This window comes from Aphis gossypii, chromosome 3 (genome assembly GCF_020184175.1).
Source record: "Aphis gossypii isolate Hap1 chromosome 3, ASM2018417v2, whole genome shotgun sequence".
NCBI lineage: Eukaryota > Metazoa > Arthropoda > Insecta > Hemiptera > Aphididae > Aphis > Aphis gossypii.
The window spans coordinates 22,273,572-22,295,793 of NC_065532.1; the positions used below are offsets into that span (position 1 = coordinate 22,273,572).

Genomic DNA, 22,222 nt, shown 5'->3' on the forward strand with positions numbered 1-22,222 from the left:
GGACCCGTGGCCCTGGCCAGGCCGAAACTTTATGTAGATATCTAAAATATATGACCCGTTTCATATTTGGTAACTAAATTTTTTAAGTTAAAAAAAAAAAAATCTTTGTTTGAATACATATATTATATATCAAGCGTGGCTACAACGAGGCTCGCGAGTCAAATGCGGCTCTTAAATCAATTTCGTGCGGCTCTTGAACCAAACTTAGACTAAAATTAAGTGTAAATAAACGTTCCTTCATTTGATTTAAAATAAAAAACGTATCTTTATTTTATAACCATTGCTTTACAATGTGGCTCACCTCGAATTAACTATAAATTTGCGGCTCCTAAACCTAAGGTTTGTGGCCACCCCTGTTATATATTATAATAAATACAAAACAGTAATGAAAAAAAAAATTATAAAAATGTAGGTTTAGCTGAGTATGTGAATTTGTGCAACAAGGATGTAGAAAATACTAGGGATGTGTAAAATATCACGTCGCCGTTACTTTGTCACCGCGACAAGTGTGTCACTACTTGTCACTGCGACACAATTCGTGCCTTCATGGTGACCATAGTGACAACTTCGTGTAAAAAAAATGTATTGGGTCGCGGGCGCTGGTCACCCTGTCACTATCAAATTTCACTATCTACTAAGCAATAACCGTTATTCTGTCACCACCACGGACTCAAGGTTTATACACAGAATAAAATATTATATTATTATATTCTGTGGTTTATAGATAATATTATCTATAAACCTTGGGTCACCACGATAGTACTGATAGTAGTGATAGTACCTACATAATATTATCTTAAATCACTGTAATCACACGTCACTATTCATAATTTATTATAACTTAGTTTGTGATGATTTTTGTATACACTTAATGCTCAGGTATATCACAGACATAAATTATATTTTATGTCTGTGGGTAATATAGTATAAGGTATTATTATCTATGAATATTTGTCGTCTCAACGTCTCACCATGTACCAACTTTCATTATACAATATACATGATATAACATATAAACAACAGTGATGTTGAAGTACACAAAATGCCAAATGGTTAAATTCTAAATTTAACAGTTTTCACTTGTCAGTTAATAGTTATACTAATGTGGGAATTAATGGCAATATTGTACTAGAAGAAAGGTAATTTACAGGAAAGAATAATTAAAAGTAAATATTATTAAATAAATTCTCTTTATATCATAAAATTATTAAAAATGTAAATAGCCAACATTTTGTTTGAAATCATCAAAAGTAAGTAAATCAAATGACAAATATCTACTGATCTTAATTAAAAATATTAACTATTAATTATTATTATAGGTATTGATAACATTAAAAAAAATTTTACAACAATTTATAGTTATGATTTTAAAAAAGTATTTGATTAACTTTTGATGGTTTCAGTCGATTTCGACGTTCATTAAAAACAAATCCGGCCTTTGAAAATACCTTCTCGCAAGGTACAGACGTTGCCATAGCACAGCACTTCTCCCGGGCCAATAAACTTAAATTTGGATAGTTATATACTCTTTCCACCATTTTAATGGATCACCTGTCCTTAATAATAGGTCTTCATCCACATATCTATTTACTTCTATGATACCTTTAGATGTATTAGATCCTTGAGTTGTTATTTTTGATGTTGTTGTATCAAAGCTGTTCCAAATACAAAATTCATCGTTTTCAACATGGATGTTATTGGTAGTTGTCATAATTAGGTCTTTTGGTTTGTCTCTTTTCTTAGCTTTCTCAGTTGTTGCATTTATTACTTTATTCTTTGTCTGATTTGCTATACTTTCAGATAATGGAAATTGCTTAAATCTAGGGTCTAAAAATGTACAAATTGTCAAAGTATTACTATTTTCCAAATTTGAAAACCGCTTATAAAGTCCATTTATCAGTTCCAAAACCACTTGTGTTACATGAGTATCAAAATTTTTACTATACATTTTTTCAGTTACATCTTTTAATCCATTGTATAAAATAATAACCATTGAAGAGCTAATGTAATTCTCACCACTTACTGTTTTGGTTACCTCTTCAAAGGGCTTTAATACCAAACAAAGCTCTTTACATATTTTCCATTGATCTGGGGAAAGAGTAGGCAGATTTGTATCGAGTATAGCTAAAGTTGCTTTTATTGCATTTTCCAATTCTATGAAACGGCATAACATATAATAGGTCGAGTTCCATCTTGTAGCTATATCTTGTATTATTTTTTTAGGTACTGTTCCGGAATTTTGCTGGTATTTATCCAATTCATGAGATGCATTCGAACTTCTTTTAAAATGACCAACTATTGATTTTACAATACTTATAACATCTGAAATTGTTGATAATTTTAAAGCGTCTTGTACAATAAGATTTATGGAATGTGCAAAACACCCAAAATGCTTTAGACCTAAAATTGTTATGGCACCTTTTATATTATAAGCATTATCAGATACTACCAACAAAACTTTATCATCTAATTCCCAGTCAGTTATGACCGATTGGATTTTATTACTCAGATTCTTACTAGTATGGGATTCTTCAAACGGTACACATTCCAACAAAACAGATATAAATTTGAAATCTGGGTCTAAATAATGAGCAGTTATTGCTATGAAGCTTTGATTATTAATTGACGTCCAACAATCAGTTGTCAAACAAACTGATACAGCATTTTCCTTAATTTGTGATTTCATATCATTTAAACATTTTTCATATGCAAATGGTAAAGCAGTTTTTGACAAGCTCTGTCTACTTGGAAGACTATATGCAGGGTTTAACATCCTAACAAAATCTTTAAACCCCTTATCTTCTACCATACTAAATGGCCTACAATCTATATAAAAAAGTTTTAGTAAACTATCATCCAAATTTGATTTACCAGTTGCAGATATTTTCTTTGGAACATATGTGTGTAAAGATAGTTGACTTCTTTTTAGTGGTCTAACAATGTCTCTAGTACTTCCTACTTCAGAAGTACTTTCACCAAGTGAAACAATGTTTACATTATTATCCATATAGTGACCTGTTGAATCATGCGAGTGTTGAACAGTTTGTGTCTCCTAATGGTTACAAAAATGTATAATATATTTAAATTAAATTATTTAATTTAAAGGGACATACACAGACCAAAGTATTTACCTTTTTCAAATATTTGTTACAAATACTAAAAATACTAAATGAAGCAGTTTAATATTTGTTTTTTTTATTATATACATTAAAGACATTTATTTTCAAAAAAACAATCATTAACAATTCTATCTATGTACGTCCCTACTAATTTGAATTATGTTCTTACTTCTTGTTGTGGTCTATTATAGATCTGCAAATCAACCAAAGGATGTTTCCTCTCCATGTGCTTTTTCAAATTTGACATTGTTGTCTTATGCGAAATTTTGACTTTACAAATCTCACATTTTGCATAATGTGGATCAATATATGTAAAAAATCGCCACAGTACACTTAACCTTTTTTTTGATTCACTCATAATTAAAAAAAAGTTGTGAAATTAAACAATATAATAAAAAAAATAGGTACTCAAGTGTTCAGTAGACAATAAGGCACAGCACACTATTCAATTCAATTGTTGTGTTTTGAACACAAAATTATAAATTATATTTTTAGTATTAAATAATTGATATTTATATAATGTCTAAAAATAGAATAAAGGAAAGATTTGAATTTTATTTTGGAAATTTAAGAACTAAAAATAAAATAGGGAGACTTTCTGTTGTTAAGTATGTGTAATATTTATTACAATATTATATATTTTATGTTTTGAATCTTTATAGTTAATAGTTGTATAATTATTAAAGATTTATATAGATTAGTACTTATAGTTGTCTGTTACCTATACATAGTACAAGTACATACTATCTAACTATTCCATTGTAACTAGAATTATTATTATTTTGTATTCATGTCTAGTGTAACATGTAGCATATAATTGATTACTTCATCTGATGTGCTATATTTGAATTCAATAAAAAAATTATTGCATACCAAAAAATTAAAAAAAGGATTCTGAGGCTCTGTACTGTCGGCCTAGTAATACATTTTATTATAAATTATAATATATTTAAGATTATCTACTACAGTTATCATTTCTACATGCGAAAGAATAAACCTAGTGTATATAATATTTAAAATCAATTAATCAACTATTGAATAAAATATTTAAATAAACTATAGATTAGAATCTAAAGTTATTTAACTTTTGATATTGAAAACTATATAGATTTTGATTCTTAGTATATAATACATTTGTATTACTTTTTTATTATTATTTCGCAATGGGTACAATTCAATGAATCACCACAAACAATTTCACTACAATATATATATTTTAAAACATTTGTGCGAATGTCGTATTTTTAATACTTTTAAATCGCTTCAAGTAAAATGTTTGAGACTTTTTGTTTTAAATTTTTAAGTTTTCTGACCGTACATACAATTTTTTATTGACATTTATAACTCCAATAAATTACGTATAAAATATACCTATATCAAAATATTTTTAAAATTTTAATGATATTAAAAATACTTATTGAAAATGTATGGTTATTTATTTTTGAGTTTCAAAAAATAATCGACTTTCTTAAAACTTAGTTTTACATTAATGTTTTCGTTTTTCCATAATTTCAGGATTAATTTCTAAGAGAATAGAGGCATTTTATTACTCTAAAAGTTATGATACTTTTGAGAAAAAAAAAACATATAATTAAATTATTACACAATATTTATTAATTACTAATCAACACTCTATTCAGAAGTCAAAATATAATATTATATTCTAAATTTGAATTTATAGTTAAATAAATTAGATGTGTTCTTATATTAATATTACTTAACATATTATACATGTATTGAAACAAAAAGATACATCTGTCATTCAGTAATAAAATGAGACTATTTTATATTGTTTAAGATTTAAAATAAATCTTAATTGTGGACCTCAATATTTTTTATCACATAGGTATTTCAATATTTCAGATTAACTGCCGTTGCATAAAGCTATTTCTGAATTTGGTTACGCCATTAGTCACTGGAGTAATTGTAGCTGTAAAGTATAATTATAATATTTTATTATCTATTTGGTGACATGAGTTACTTAAGCATTGAGGTATAAATGGGGTATAATGTAAAATGAGTGGTGACCAGTCACCATAAAAAGTCACTGTGACATTGAAGTCGCTGTCACCAAAGTCACCGTGACAATATTTTGTCACTTCTTGCCACCTCTAGAAAATACTCAAAACCTAGTGCATGAAAGAGTTAACACACGAGTATGCTGTATAGGCGTATGGCAGCATATATCAGAGTTGAGGTGGAACAAATTAAAATGATGAATAAAAAATAAAAGCATAAATAACTAATTTCGTGAATAAAGAATATTTTATTTTAAATAGTTTCAGTTGTAAATGAAAAATAAAAATTATTCTGAATATAATTTAATTTGTGAATAAATAAATAAAATAAATTGTGAATAATATTCAATTTACGTGTAACAAAATTATGACAAAAATATAACATTTATAACAGAGGAAATAATGGTAACAACAATAACAACAATTTACATAATAATAACAAATACTATAAAAATAAAAAATAAAATATTACATTTTTCTTTCAATAATGAAACTATAATAAATATACCTATAATTTAAATACATTTTTTAAGTTTTTTATCTCATTTTTGAATTTTTTTGAGATAAGTCAAATGCAAAATAAATTAATAAAGAATAATTTTTATTCAAAATTTCAAATAATCAATCGAATAATTTTTTATTTGACTAATGTCTAATGCTAACTCTGCAGCATACTACGTACGTTGTACGTTGTACGATTGCCGCGGCTTGAACGGTGTACGGCAGTGACGTATTACCCCCACTGCTTAAATTTCATAAATTCGACGATGAGGCAACCTACATTATCTATAAACCTTGTTGTACACGAGCGTCTCGGGGTCAAACTTGCGCAACCAATCAGAAACGTTCATATTTGTTATCAGTATTGATAAAAATCTTATATATTATCAGTTAAATGAAATTGTACATATTATTATACAATATACTTTAATAAGTAGAATACAGTAAAATGTAGTATTGGTAGTAGGTACTAAGTACAACACAAAAAATGGAACAGCTACAATGTTCGCGGTGTAACAAATTTTTCAGTTATGAAAGAACTTTGAAGCGACATTTAATAACATGCGGTTCTGCACATTAAAAAAATGTTAGTTATGTAAAATGCCCCGATGTATGTTGTAGTAAGTTATTTACAAACAAAAAACTATTAATTTTGCATATAGAGGTTGATCATAGCGTTCAATTACATAAAGAACAAAAAAGATTTGCAACGTTTCAAGGTAAGTGTAATAACTAAATTATTGTTTCTCCAAGATACGCTCACATGTATAATCTTATTGTGTTTATAAAATATGTACGTTTAGATTTTAAGGAATGGAAATCCAAACTGGAAGATGAGGATTTATGTTATTATGCCATTAAGCGTTAGTAAAACTAATTTCCAGAATAAAAAAATAATGTCATCGATCTGGTAATTTTCAAAGTAGATCTACAGGTATCCGCAAAATAAAGAGCCAAGGAACAAATAAAATTGGTTCTACATGCCCATCATCAATGGTAGGGTTTTTAAAGTTCGTAATGACTCTGAAGCATGTTCATATTTATGATTAAAAAATTATATTTGTAATTTTTCAGTCACAGTTAATTACTCAATATTCTTTGATTTTTACAGATTGTAGTAACAAACGAAGATGGAACTATCAGCGTTGAGTTCTGTAGTACTCATTTTGGTCATAATGTAAATCTTGGAAGATGTAATTTAACACCATAAGAAAGAGCTATGATTGCGGGTAATTTTTATGAGCGATGATGACCCATCTTACTACAATGCTTGGGAACAAATAATGTTACCTGTGAAGCATCGACTTTTGTGTACCTGGCACGTAGATCAATCTTGGAGAAGAAATATTCAGTCAAAAATAAGAGGGTCTCCTGAAAAAAAATGTTTAGTATATAAATCATTAAGAGTGATACATCAAGAACCAAATGAAATTATTTTTACAGAACTTCTGAATAGATTTATGGCTGAAATAATGAATGACGATGATACTATACAATCTGGTGAATATTTCCATAGATATTACTTGAATAGAGTCAAACAATGGGCATACACATTTACACAGGTCGGTAAGGTATTAATACGCGCGCCCGGTTACCTCTTACTTCGTAGCGCACGCACACACCGACCGACCTGTGTAAATGTGTATACGTGTATATAGCGACTCAAAGGAAGTGGACGGGGTCGCCGAGCAAGACCAGAGAGTGCTAGTGTGTGGTGGTGTGTGTACGTGTGTATATATGTGTGTGTGTGTGCTTAAAGGCTAATAATAGAAAGGTAACTTAATAAATGGTAACTCAATATAAATGCTGGTAAAGAAAAAATATAATAAATAGTAATAAAATAATATCTACGGCCCTTTTGGCCCAACAAGCAAAAAAAGAATATATATAAGGTACAATGCCGGTTTGGCGCAATCAATATAAATAATAATAACAGTACCAATAGGCAATAAAATAAATAATAGGAAAAATATAAAATAATAATAAATAATAAAAAACTCACAATTGTGGAGCACTGCTGGCCAGCCGCTACCTAAAAAAGCCTTTATAATAATTGGACACACACACAAAATAATTTAAATAACATACAAAAAAAATATAAATAACAAAATTAACAGAAAAAAAGGTAACACTTACGGTGATTAGCGCTAATCATATATAATACAAACTGCGGCGATTCGCGCCGTATATATAATATAATAGGAGAAGTGAGCTTGTGACGATTAGCGTACACAACACAATAAAACAATAAAAGTGGCGATTCGCGTCCACAAACTATACTTGTTGTATATAAAAAAAGGCTGGTGGTTATTCGCGCCACGAATTAAAATATATGATAGAAAATGCGACGATTTTCGCACACGAAATACAATTTTGCCGATGCCGATTAACGTACGTGCGAAACGTTATTGCGACAAACGCTGGAAAGTAGACTGAAACTTTTAATATAAAACTTCTGCCTTTGGCCTTCATAATGAAATATAATAGTATAATATATTAATATAATATTATAACCGGTATTGGACAGCGGCCGATTGCGCTTCTTCACGCGTTATCCTACTATTATATAATTCACAGTTGACAATTATACAAAAATAAAAACATTAATTATGTGGTGCGTGTGTGTGTATGTGTGTGAGTTTGGTCGGCCGTGATGTTATACGCTGTTACACTAAACACTGTCACCGAAGAAACTGTGGTATTAACACAAATATGTATTTAGAATCAGTACATAAGTGCTTAAAATACTATTATTTACATGGTAAAAAAAATAAACGTTTAGATACCTGTATAAATGCGATTTTGAAATTCACTCGAAACAAAATTTTTGAAAGATTCATAAAATTTGTAAAAAATAAATATACCGCTAAAGAAGTGTTCGATCTTTTTGACTATCAGGTGTTGCGCTTTGTAACCATGATTATGTTCGCTGCGCGCCGTCAGCTATGTTGGCTAGACTGTCGTTAACGGCGTCTTGCCGCCGGCGAACCGGTGCGTTCGTTGTCCGTTTCGTCGTTCTGCTCCGTCCGTGAAAGAGTACGCGTCTTTGCTCGTCGGTACTTTTCTACGCTAACCACGTTTTTTTTGTGCCGTTTGTGCTTGACGGCCATTACTTGCGTTGTGTTGTTGTATTAGCGTTTCGTTGCTCCACTTGTATTACTGTTGTTGTACAGTCCGAGTTCCGTTGATCCACGAGTTCTTTGGTTGTTGTTGTCAACCGATCGCCCTACGCTCAGGTGCACTCACGTAAACCACGTGTCAACTCGCTGCTCCGCTACGTATTCACTTGCTCGTGAACGTGTTGCTCCACACCAGTGTCCGATCCGACAAAGGGTTTTGCTGAACAATCGCTTGCTCGCGACATCCAGCAGCTAAGCCGTTCATCTCCAGCTCAAGGCGCCAGTCACAGTTGCAGCGGTACAGGCCAGACGGTGATCCCCGCCCCCTCCCCTTGTACATTGTATTATAATATTATAATATTGTTTTGTTGTGCGTGTAGCAGATTAATACACGTATTATTTGTTTTATTTCATAAATCTATAGTTCTTATTTAATTGCCCTACCTACATTAATCCCAAGGACTGTGTGTCAGGCGACAACCGTCCATTAGGATCGCCGGCGCAACAAGAAGAAAATATAATGAAGAGGCATAATAATGGAGTTCAAATAAATCCTGAATCTATTAAAGTAATTGATGATAAACGATGGGAAATATCTGCTGCTAGTGAAACAAACACGGTTTATGAAGTGATTCACGTTACAGATACTTGCAACATTGAAGACTGTCGTTTGGTTTGTCGGAAGTGCAATATTTGCATTTATAATTATACTTGCGAATGTAGTGATCACATAATTAAACTAAACATATGCAAACATATTCATGCATGTGCTATTCTTTCTTCTGTGTCATCTAACACTCAAAATAATTTGTGTCAAACAACAGAAATTCCTCTTCCTGCTGCCAGACAAAGGATATGAACAGTTATTTAAAATAAAAAGCAAATTAGAATCAGAAATAGGAATTTTGTCATTCATTATCACCAGTAAAAGCGAAATAACCAAACAAGAAATTACTGAAATGAATAAAGTTAGCAATTCTTTCTTGCAAATATTAAAAGGAAAACGAAAGATTATTGAAATGGAAGAAGGAAATAAAGAACCTGCAAATAAGAATATAGATAGACAAAAACGATTTGTGACCAAAAAGAAAAGAGTAGAATCACTCAGTGGAAGAATAGAAATTAATGAAAAAAAATCTCTGAAAGCAGGGTTGGTATTCAAAGAAGTACAGAACATACATACTTCCTACAATCATACTTACCAGTAACTTAGTATATTGACGTTTTGTTTTATTTATAAATAATTATTAATAATTTATTTTTACTGTTAATAAATAGTAATGTTAAGGTTCACAAAATATTTGAAATCTCTTCTTTGTATAATACATGTACATTTACTGTTATTAGTGTAGTACTGTATAGTGATACAATAAAAAACAAGTCATGATATTATAATATAATAATAAAATCTATACCTATAATATTATGTATATATATTTTATATTATATAATATAATATTATATCACAGATTAAATAAAAAATTATATAATTATAATTATTATTATTATAATTATTTTTTTATTTAATCTGTGATTATATTGTATAATATTGTAAATATTTTTTGTGTTGTACTTAGTACCTAGTATATACACTATACTGTATTCTACCAGGGGTAGGACACTCTGATAATATTGTCAATTCAAGGCAGCCATGTTTTTGGAGGAAACTGTTATCACATTTGTTTGTTTACAATTCAGTGATAATATTCAAAAAGAAATTTTCAGGTTTCTAACGGGTAACCGAATAAAAAAGCTACCCAAAAAATTGAATAAAATTATATAATTTAAAAAACGTGGTCAAGTGGGTACAACTCTGCTGTACAGTTGGTCACTATTAATTATGTGTTGAAATTGAATCCATTGATATCATTTTCATTTAATACGTAAACGATTCTGAACGGAGATGATTTGTCAGCTTAGGATAGTAGGATATATTTTCCAGTGGGTGGTGAATAAGGTAATTTATATTTTAATGACCTGATGAAACAAAATTTAAGTTCTTTTATAAATGTAAGCCAAACTTATGGAAACTCTTGTATTATATTTTCAAGTATTTTGACACCTAAAAAAAAAGTTATTGATATTTATAAAAAAAAAGCGGGTAAGTGGGCACCGCTTTGCTGTACATTAGGTGCCGTGTGGATAACTATTATATATTTTAGAAGTGTTAAATTTGAATCCAATGATAGTTTTCATTGTATACGAAAGACGATTCTGAACGAAGATGATTTGTCAGTCTAGGATATAATTTCCAGTGGTTGGTGAAAAAGGTGGTTTTTGTTAATGGCCTGAATACACCAAAATTTAAGTTCTTTTATAATTATTGTAAGCTAAACTTATGAAAAATCTTGTATTAAATTTTCAACTCTTAACTACTTATGCAACATTTTTTATGAATTATACCTACAAAATAATTTGCAAATATTCATGATTTTGACGAATTTTTGTCAATATTTGAACTTCAAATGCCAATAAAAAAAAATTTTCTTTTCAATTACTTGCAAATTTTCGCGTTTTCGAAAAATTGTGCCTATGTATTTTTATAATTTTTTAATCACTATAAAAATAACATATGAGGAACTTTGTATAAAATTTTCAAGTATTTTTATTGGGCCAAAAAAATTTTATCGACTCTTCAAAAAAAAATTTTCAGAAAAATTGAAAATTTCAGTTGTCTATAAATAGCTCAAAAAAACTCAAAATATTTTGAAAATTAAATCATGTAAAGAAAATGCTAATCTAAATAGCTGGTAAAATTTTCAAGTATCTACGACTTATACGTTTTGAATAATAACAAATATTGAAAATCGTTTGAGAATAAATTGTTATCGTTACGCGATTTCGTAAAACTTTAAAATTTAGACGCTCATAAGATTTTTCCTATAATGAGGCTTCGAGTTTGCTTTTAAGCTATTTGAAGGAAAACTTAATGTTGCATTTTTAACCTTAGATATAAATACAAAAATTTTAGGAATTTTAAAATACAAAATTACATGTACATTTTCACAATTTTCAAAATATTTCGTTTATTTTTTCAAATTATATTAATATTGAATTCAATTTTAAAATAAATAATAATACATTCACAGAACGTACCTAAATTGTTTTAGCACAAAATTAAATTCGTGCCTTTTTAAATCCATGGAATTTTTATCCCATGGATTTTTTACCCCATAGGTACCTTTTTTATCCCCTACCTTTTTTAGTCCATGATTTTTTTGCCGGTGGATTTTTTATCCTAGATTCTTTCTGATCCTGATTCTTGATGTTCTCACGTGTTATACGTTCATCTGTGATCTCACGTTTTTTACGAATACAGTTGTCAGTTATACAATTATCAGTTTTTTAGTTTTTTGTTTTAATATAAGTGGTAATCATGGTTCTCGTGTGTATTGTTAAATCGTGTGTTAATAGTAAAAGTAAAACCAAAGAAAAGGGCAACAAAATGCACAGGTTCCCCAAGGATATAGATCTGTAAGTAAATTTGCTTTATTGTCACCTGCTGATCAATCATAATTAAATGGTTGTTATATTTATTTTTTTAGTTGTAAAGAATGGTTAGCAAAATGTAAACGATTAGATCTTCTCGAGAAAAATGTTGGTAACTATCGCGTCTGTAGTAAACATTTTACTTCCAAAATGTATGCTAATCCTGAGGAGACTATTTTATTGCCAACAGCTATTCCTACCAAATTTGGTTAGTAAACAAATAATTATTGTCTGAATTGTTAATTTTTCAATTATTTATACTTTGATATTATTTATTTAGAATCAACCGATGTTAATTTTGAGCCAGCTACAGTTAAAGTAGACAATGATCTGGATCAAAGTACTAAATTAATTGACAGTAGTCAAAATTGTTTTATTCTTGAAGAACCTGTTTGTTCAAGCACACCAAGTAAATCAAACTCTTCAACAACAGAAACTTGTAAGTTTTTCATTAATAAATAACTATTAGATATTACATTTTGACAAAGTGCCTCACTGCCTCCACTGGGAGGTCTCTTCACTCTGTGTTACCTGTGTGTATTAAAAAATGATCAATTAAGCCTATTGTTCAAAATTTGTAACAGATTGCTTGATAAAAAAATTATGTTAAAAAAAAGAAAAGATATTACATTTTATTACAATATTGTTTTATATTTATTATTTTTTGTTATTTACAGGTGTAACATCATCTAACAGAACAACTTCAGAAAGTAGTCAAACTTCAACTTCAGTTTGTACCCAAACCACTCAAGTGCTATCAGTGAACACTCCAAGGAAGAAAAGTTTGAGGACCCATGTACGTGAACTGGAGATAAAATGTAAGAAGTTAGAAGAAAATATGAATGCAAACACAAAACGTATTTCCGAAATGCTAACATCTGTTGATCATTTCAATGAAGTTGTTGATGCCCATTTGCCACCCAACTTAGCCAATGTTAATGAAAAACTATGTCAAATTAGCCAGCAGAAAACCTCAAGGTTATCGTTATAATAGCCAACTTAAACAGTTAGCTCTTACAATTTATTTTTTTGGACCCATCGCATACAGATTTTTAAAAAACATTTTACAACTACCTACACCTAGAACATTAAGAAGAATCACACAGAAAATTGAAATTGGAACAGGATTAAATGATATTTTATTTAATTCTATGGAACTTAAATTCAAAAATTTAAAAGAAGATGCAAAAGACTGCGTTCTATGTGTAGATGAAATGGCCATTAAAACAAATCTGTTTATAATTTATCAAAAGATTCGATTATTGGTTTCAATCATTCATCTGAAAAAAAAACTTATGAACCTGCAAAACATGTTCTTTGTTTTATGGTCAGAAGCTTAAATTATAAGTGGAAACAGCCAGTGGCATATTATTTTATTAATAACAGTTGTACAGGAATTCCATTACAGAATACAATTTTGCTGTAATTTCAAGACTACAAAGTATTTCTGTTAATATTAGAGTTTTTACTACTGATCAGGGATCAAATTTCTATAGTTTTGCTAATAAGATGTATGTAACTAGTGAACGACCATATTTCTTTGTGAATGGATTCAAAATTTATTATGTGTTTGATGCGCCCCATTTGTTGAAGTCTACAAGAAACAATTTTTTCAAATACAATCTTGAAGTTTTCAACAATATGACAGATAAAAAATACTTGAATGATTTTTACAAGGCTGACCAAGGTATTAATCGCTGTGCACCTAAGCTCACTGATGCACATATTAATCCAGGTCCATTTCTGAAAATGAAGGTATCTTATGCATCTCAAGTTTTTAGTGCAACAGTTGCAGCAGGTATGCGTAGCTGTGTTGAGTATGGTAAGTTACCTCGTGCTGCTGAGACTACAGTCAATTTCATTGAGTATATGGACAAACTGTTTGATATTTTGAACTCTAGAACAAAAGCAGCAAGTAAAGAATTGAACCTGCCATTCAAAAATACCACTCAACAGAGAGATCATTTAATCATGATGATAGATATTTTTAATAATATGCGTGTTATTGATACTAAAATTATTGATGGTAATACTACACATATTGATGTCTCTGAACTCATGAAATTCATAAATGGATGGAAAATTACAATAAATTCATTATTGCAATTATGGGATGAAATTCAAACTCCTGGATATACATTATGCACATACAGATTAAACCAGGACTGCTTGGAAAACATGTTTGGAAATTTTAGAAATCAGAACGGTAATAATGTAAATCCAACCCCAATTCAATTTTACTGGGCATTTAAGAAAGTGTTTTTCTTACATTATTTTAAACACTCAGATGGAGCAAATTGTTTGGAGGACTTAGATGAAATTTTTACCAACATTGGGGATACAACTACACCTACACTCAATAATTCAAATACATTATTTCCAGAGAAGAATTCATATTCCTGTAACAATTTGAGAGTTGGAACTTTAGATTATAGAGATTTGGAGTTTACTTCTAGAAATGCTCTTTCATATGTAAGTGGTTATTTTATAAAAAAATGTCTGGAGAAACATACCTGTGATACTTGCTTGGAGTTTGCTAAGAGTCAAAATAACATTGATGAATCATTTTTATTTACACATTTCAAGGCTTATCAAAATGAAGTAAAATCAGCTTATGGACAGTTAAATGTACCACCAGATTCTTTTCTAAATTATATAAATGAATTAGATAATATTTTTACAGACAACTTTTCTACACTTGCTATAGAAGATCAAGTAGGATGGAAAATAAAAAATTTGTTAGATAACTTACCATTTACACATCCATGCCCAAATTTTAATCTGGAATTTCTGAAAAGCCTTTTTGTACGGTTAAGAATATTTCATGCTATCAAGAAATTAAATAAAAGTTTATTGTCAGCTCCTAGAAAGTATAGAAAATTGGACATTCTTTCTCATTTATAGTAAAGTAAATGTATTATGTATAAATTATATTTTGACTTACCAATTAAACAATGTTTTGTATAATTTAAGAAGTGTTTTACTATTTATATTTTACTGTAATGGTACAAAAAATAAGTATTGTGTTGAGTGTTGATTTAAAGTTTAAACGTGTTTGTGAATATTGTAAATTATTATTATTTAATATGTTAAGTTTTAACCTTTAAATTTGTATTTTGAACTTTTAAAAACTATTAATTAATAATTATCTAAATTATGTAACTTGGAATAAGGTTAAAAATGAAAATTGAGATAACCGATAAGAATGTCTTATCATTTTTCGAACAACTACCCTGTACCCTGCTGTTATATTCTTGTGACCTTTTTACGTCGTGTGTGCGTCTCGACGGCGCGTGTTATCGCAATTATAATATATATATCGTCAAATCGTCGCCGTCGTCGCGACGTTCGTAAATCATTATAAATATATTGGACGGTTTTTGTGAAAAGGGAATCAAGTCAATAATAGTAATTGTTCAGTAGACAACAAAAACGTTTCATCTTCTACATTTAAATAAAAATAATTTCGAAACTATTAATTTTATTTATAACTTCGATAAATTGTATGATTATGTAAAAAAAAATACTTTAAAACCATTTTTTAGTTTTTTTCGTTGACTTGATACCAATAGCACGAACGTTTATCATATTTTACGACTTGATACCATTAAATGCAAATAGTATCAAGTTGTTATCATGTAATAATATTCGTGCTATTGGGATCAAGTCAACAAAAATTAATTTAGAATTTTATTAATAATTAATTTTTTTTATAATTTAGTTGTTTATCACACATAAATTATTTTCCCATAAAACAAATAACTAAATACTGCATATAATAGTTTAAGTTCTCTAAAAAGTAACTCAAAACAATACAAAATATTTTAATAATAATATGTACAATATACATAATATTATTATATTAAAATGGAATGGAATGCCTAAAGGTTGATCATAATTGTATTTATCTAATAAATTAATATATAATAATTAAGAACATAGTACTAGTAGGTAATATTTTTTTGACTGATTTTAGGCTTTATTAAAATCATAATGTCTTTTGGGTGATAAAATGTTTAACAATATAAAACTTTTAAAAATAAACAACTACTTTTAAGATAAAATAAATAGTAACTAGGTTAAATGTATAAAATGCAACAGAGCTGTCTAATGAGGGGGTCGGCAGACACTGTTGTAAATCAAATGACAAAACACAATGGTCTGTGGACATAGTGGCTATGTCACTTCTTTTTGATTCATAGGCTTGCTCAGCTTCATTTTGATGTTGTATTTTATCTTCAATTATCTTATTCTTTTGATCGGTTGTTATAACATTATCAGTAAGCATGATTTTATACTTGTCACACTGTGTGCATGTATCCTTCTTGGGGTTTTTAACTTTCAACCCTGCAGCTTTAAAATATTTTTCATATAGTGTTCGACTAACTGGCTTTTCTACACTTATTTTGTATTCATCATAGGCTCGTTGCAATGTAAAATGACTTGGTAAATACTTTTTAGAAGTCTCCTTTCTACAATAATGACTCTCGTAACTAGGGAGAGAGTTAATATGGTTAATCAACAAATTAATACTATTTTGACAGCGTTTGTTTCCAGGTGGTGCACAACCTCTTTTATCTGGAGAGCATCGTTGTGCAGGTGAACTTAGCATATTAGTACAAATATTTCTTAAAAACTTAGTACTTTCACAAAATATTCTCATAAAACAACCTTTACATACCTGTATTAAATCACCATCTCTTGGTACATGGTATTTATATGTCTTTTCCTTTGGTTTTTGTTTTTCTGGTGTATCCCTTCTTTTTCTACAACTTTTTTTAGGACAACATGTAATAAGCTTAGACATATAAGAGGTTTGTCTATTAAAACTACCCATGGCCCAATACATGTTAAACAATTGCTCACGTAAATCATCTCCTATTTTACTTTTACATTTAGCTTTACAATCTAGAAGTACTTTAGATGCTCGGGATTTGACTGTTTTCCCTTTATTAGTCGTATATTCCAAACCAGTATTTCTTTTTTGATTTCGATAACTTCTGAATTGTCTGGTATCACCTTTCAAGCTTACTCTAGACTTTCTTTTATTTTGATTGTTTGTATTTAGATGTACTTCAAGACTCCCAACTAATGATTCAGTTGTACCCAAAATTACACTTGGTTCGCCATTGATGTCATCATTATCCTATTTATATTAAATAAAAATTATTACATTAAAATATTTAACCAAAATTGCATATATAGTATACAATATGTTATATGTATACCACTATACCTGTTCCATAGGTATAAGACTGTCTAAAGATGAAACAGATGTGCCCAAAACTACAGTTGATTTGCCATTGATGTCATCATTATCCTATTTATATTAGATAAACATTTTTTTTTTTCCTTTAATAATATATAATACACAATTACACAATAGAACATTATATGTATACCTGTTCCATAGGCGTTGGGTTTTCTACAGATACAGGTGTTCCCAAAATAATACTTGATTTGCCATAAATTTCATCATGATTTACCAAGTAGGTAATAGAAAAAAAAATGTTACATTAATTTTAATAAAAATGTTTTACTAGAAATGTATTTACTTGTTTTGCGTTTTCTATAATGTTAAAAACATTGTCTTGATTATTAAAGTTATTATTTTCCACAGTAATTTGATTATAATTTTGGGTGTCATGGCTAAATTCAAGTGTGTAGTTGATGTTGTTTAAAGTAATACAAGTTTCTTTTTTGCTATTATTATAAGCACAACTAGTTACATTACCCTGTAAACACAAATACAAAAAATATTACTTTATTACTAGATTTTTTAAAGTTAATTCACTCCATAAAATAACGTATACATTAAAAATAGGTAGGTATACTAAAAATAAACTGTTCAACAAATTACTTCAAAATAATGTTTTTTATTTGTAACATTATCGACATCATAAGATGGATAATCATCGTCTGATAGCCCATATGATGGATCTGATTTATTTACCCATTCCTAAAGAGCAAAATACTTTTATTATTAATTAATTTGTTATATTACAGTTAATTAAATTAAAATTTTAAGTAGGTAAATCTATGTTTGTGGGTTTTTTGTTATGGTTATGTAATATATAATCAATTTAACATAATATTAACTATAACACCATTTGTTTTCAATTGTTTTTAATAAACTAGGTACATAAAATATATTTTGTTCAATTCACTACTTATGTTTTGATATAAAATTACTATTATTATTTTGTAACATGTAAATATGTTGAATAAATTAGTATACTCACTACTAAATATTTTTTCAAATTATTGGAATTATTGTTGTCTGTTTGCAAAAGAAATGTATCACCTAAATTTCTGCAAACAGCAGGTTTTAGAAGTTTTTTATCCATTGTGACGTTCACATCTGAATAAAATAAAAATTAAACATAAAATCATTAAAAGTACTCGTCTTAATATTGCTCAAAATAAGTAGGTAACTTACTGTTTTGTGCCATCCGCAACATCGTCTTAATTCTATTCGACATTTTTAATTGCTATACTAAAGTACACCTAAAGTTTTTAAGTTTTAACCACATTAAATATCAACACATTGAAAGATGGAAAACAATATGTGACTTGAGACCTTTCTCACGAAAAAAATATTTATTTTTGACTTGACACTAAACGCATACTGTAATATGTAATAAAAATACTGGTCACATGTTAATGACAGTGTTACCACTAGATCCGGCTTAAAATTTCCTTCAATTTTCATGTATAATAACAAAATATCGAAAAAGTGACTTGATTCCCTTTTCACAAAAACCGTCCAATTATACATTCGTTTCGATCGGGACTACACGAGCGGATTATAATAATCGGTATTATTTGTTTACGACTCGATTGTCGTTGTCCGTCGTTTATTTTCGTCGCAGGCTTGGATATCACATTAGTGTCGTTTCGTTTTTATTGTCCAGCGTTATTTTTTAAATATTGTGATAGCAAACGGTTCGTGCACTGTTATCATCGTCTTATCGTTTCGTTTTCGTAATCTGATGTAAATATTGTGATAACTATTGTTTACGTTCATGTATACGTTGTGCGATAACGTATTTATTCAAAATTATACATTTGTGCAAATTTATAATAACAATCTCAGCACGAGTACGGAGGGTTGACTCAGCAGACCAGCAGATCACCTTCACAGTCCAGGCAAACAGCATAAAGGTTAGTCGCCAGTAGTTTCTTGATTTATTATCGTAAAATTTTCCTTTATAGCTATAAGTGTCGTAGTTAGGGCTGCCTTCACTCGTAACGTTGTTCAATTCTTTTCGTAAAATGTCCGAAATAAGTTCTCTGTTGTCTCGAAGGGGGCTACTTAAAGGCCAACTGACTCGTTTTAGTAACTTCGTTCAAACCGCTCAAGCAACAGGAGATATAGATGTTTTACAATTAAAATTAAGAAAAGAAAAAATAAATGAAGTTTGACAAGATTTCGAAACAGTACAAACTTCTATTGAAGAGATTGGTGCTAATGAGGAAACTGAAAAATATAGAACTAGTTTTGAAGATTTATATTTTGAGAGTGTCGCCGTTTGCGAGAGTTTAATTATCAATCATACCGAAAAATCGTCGAATAATGATAGCAGTAACAAAAATATTGATAATGGTGAAATTAATGACAATTTAAAGGCAAGTACCGTTTCAACTGGTGCGTCGAAATTTATGCCAATGGTTAAATTAGCTCCCTTAGAAATACCAAATTTCACTGGTATTTATTCCGAATGGTTAGCTTTTCACGATATATTTTCCGCGTTAGTACATCAAAATCCGTCTCTTACAGATATACAAAAATTCTTTTATTTGCGTTCGTCGGTGTCTGGTGACGCACAAAAAACTATTCAATTTTTAGACACTACGTCAGATAATTATAAAATCGCGTGGGACGCTTTAATTTCGCGGTACAGTAATAAAAAACTCGTTGTACAAATTCATACGAAAAAGTTATTCGATTTAGAAAGTATAAATAACGAATCATCAACCGAGTTGCGTAAGCACGTGGATGCGATTAACGGTCATATTAAAGCTCTCGTGTCGTTAAGCCAAAACTCAATGGAATGGGGATCGCTTCTTTTACATCTTATTTCTATAAAACTGGACGCAAGCACATTAAGACAGTGGGAAATAGAATCGTCGAAGTCGGAAATCGCATCGGTAAATAAATTATTAGAATATTTAGAAAATCGGTGTCAGATACTAGAAGCCATAGAAGCGTCGGGAGGACTAAAAATAGTATAGCCCCAGCAGCGTCAATTTCAAAAAAATAACTTCAAGTTTAAAAAATCGGCTATCTCCCAATATGCGGTCTACCACAAAAGTTGTCTCCCAATATGCGGTCTACCAAAAAAAATACGATCTACCAGAATGGACGTGGTTAAATCTTAAATATTATACTAAATTGTAGTATATCGGAGACCAGCACGGATAGGCATGGGTGGTATATAAATAAAAATAAAAATAAATATTAAATAATGATAATATAATGATAATAATAATAATAATGTACGGTACGACCCGTTGGTAATGAGGCTACGGAAACCCATCCATACTCGAATATAAAATAATAATAATTGATATAAAATGGTAAAATACAAATAAAAATCGAAAATTTATATAATATTACCACCACACTATGATTTTACAAAAATTAAAAACAAAAAAAAATTTACATGCAATATAGGTTATTGGTATATAAAATATTAAAAATGGACCTTTTCCGTTAGTTCACTACCACTACTTTTTTTGATTTTTCTGTTCATTCACTAACATTAATCCATAAACATATTATTTAGATTCTGGGGGTATGAAGTGTGCTTTATGTGTATATAGTTACTACCAATAACTATATGCTTGTTTCGGCACTCGTCGCTACGCTCCTCGGCGCCGTCGCTACGCTCCGCACAAATCGAAAATATCCCTCGACTTGCTATGCAACGCCACCTCAAGTAAGTCACAGGATAATCACTGCCCATATACTACGACATAACTTACCCTGTGACTTACTTGAGGTGGCGTTGCATAGCAAGTCGAGGGATATTTTCGATTTGTGCGGAGCGTAGCGACGAGTGCCGAAACACGCATGTGTAGTCATTGGTAGTGAATAAACGGAAAAGGTCCGTATATATTAAAAATATATAATTATTATTTATTATTGATTATCCACAAAGCATATTTTCATATCTCTAAGAAAACTATCAAAAATATCATCCATTTTATTTAGACCTCGCCACCAATAATCGGCTAAGTACCTCTCTAAGAGGTCTTCATTAGTACCACACATTTTTTTAACAATTTTCAGTCTACGAGGCCTCCAAAGACTTTCGATTCTCTGTGTATTGGCACCAGTTAGTTATATATCATTATGAAAAAATAGGATTAAAGTGATAAAATATAATACATTAAATTAGTAGGTAATAAACTAATAAATAATAATGACGCGGGATTTCCTACCCTACTATAGGCAGGTATAACACATAACATTGGTAGACCGCATACTATACTCATGTTTATAGTTAGGTAGTATGCAAAAAACAGGTAGACCGCATATTGGGAGACAGCCAAAAAATCTAATGATCAATCGTCCTCATTTATTGTTACGGGAACTTTGAAATGCTATAACTGTGATGGCGCACATACTATTTATAAATGTTTAGCCTTATTAGCGTTATCAGTATCTGATCGTATAAAACGAATAAGCGAATTAAAGCTTTGTAAAATCTGTCTTCGAAATCACATCGGTGAAAAATGTACTTCACGGCGATGTGCTAAATGTATGAAAGCGCATAATAGTTTGCTACATTTACCTAAGTCTAAATTGAGCACGGCGGGCGGTTCCGAAAATGCAACGTCGTCCCGAATAACAAATACTGTCCCGAACGAGTCAAAGGAAAAAAACTCATACAATCTCGAATCTATTAGTGCTCATTCATCCCAACAAAGTTCAAATAAACAAATTTTATTATCAACTGCAGTTGTAATC

The 22,222-nt window shown here is 29.7% G+C and overlaps 1 protein-coding gene across 1 annotated transcript; it reads right to left on the reverse strand.

Moving 5' to 3' along the window:
• Positions 1-1,504: 1,504 nt before the first annotated feature.
• On the reverse strand, positions 1,505-3,366 carry LOC114132983 (zinc finger BED domain-containing protein 4-like). The gene is made up of 4 exons (XM_050203794.1): positions 3,289-3,366; positions 2,872-3,052; positions 2,401-2,826; positions 1,505-2,295 (listed from the first exon to the last, which is right to left on the reverse strand). The coding sequence occupies exons 1-4, from the start codon at positions 3,364-3,366 to the stop codon at positions 1,505-1,507; spliced, it is 1,476 nt and encodes a 491-aa protein (XP_050059751.1).
• Positions 3,367-22,222: the final 18,856 nt, after the last annotated feature.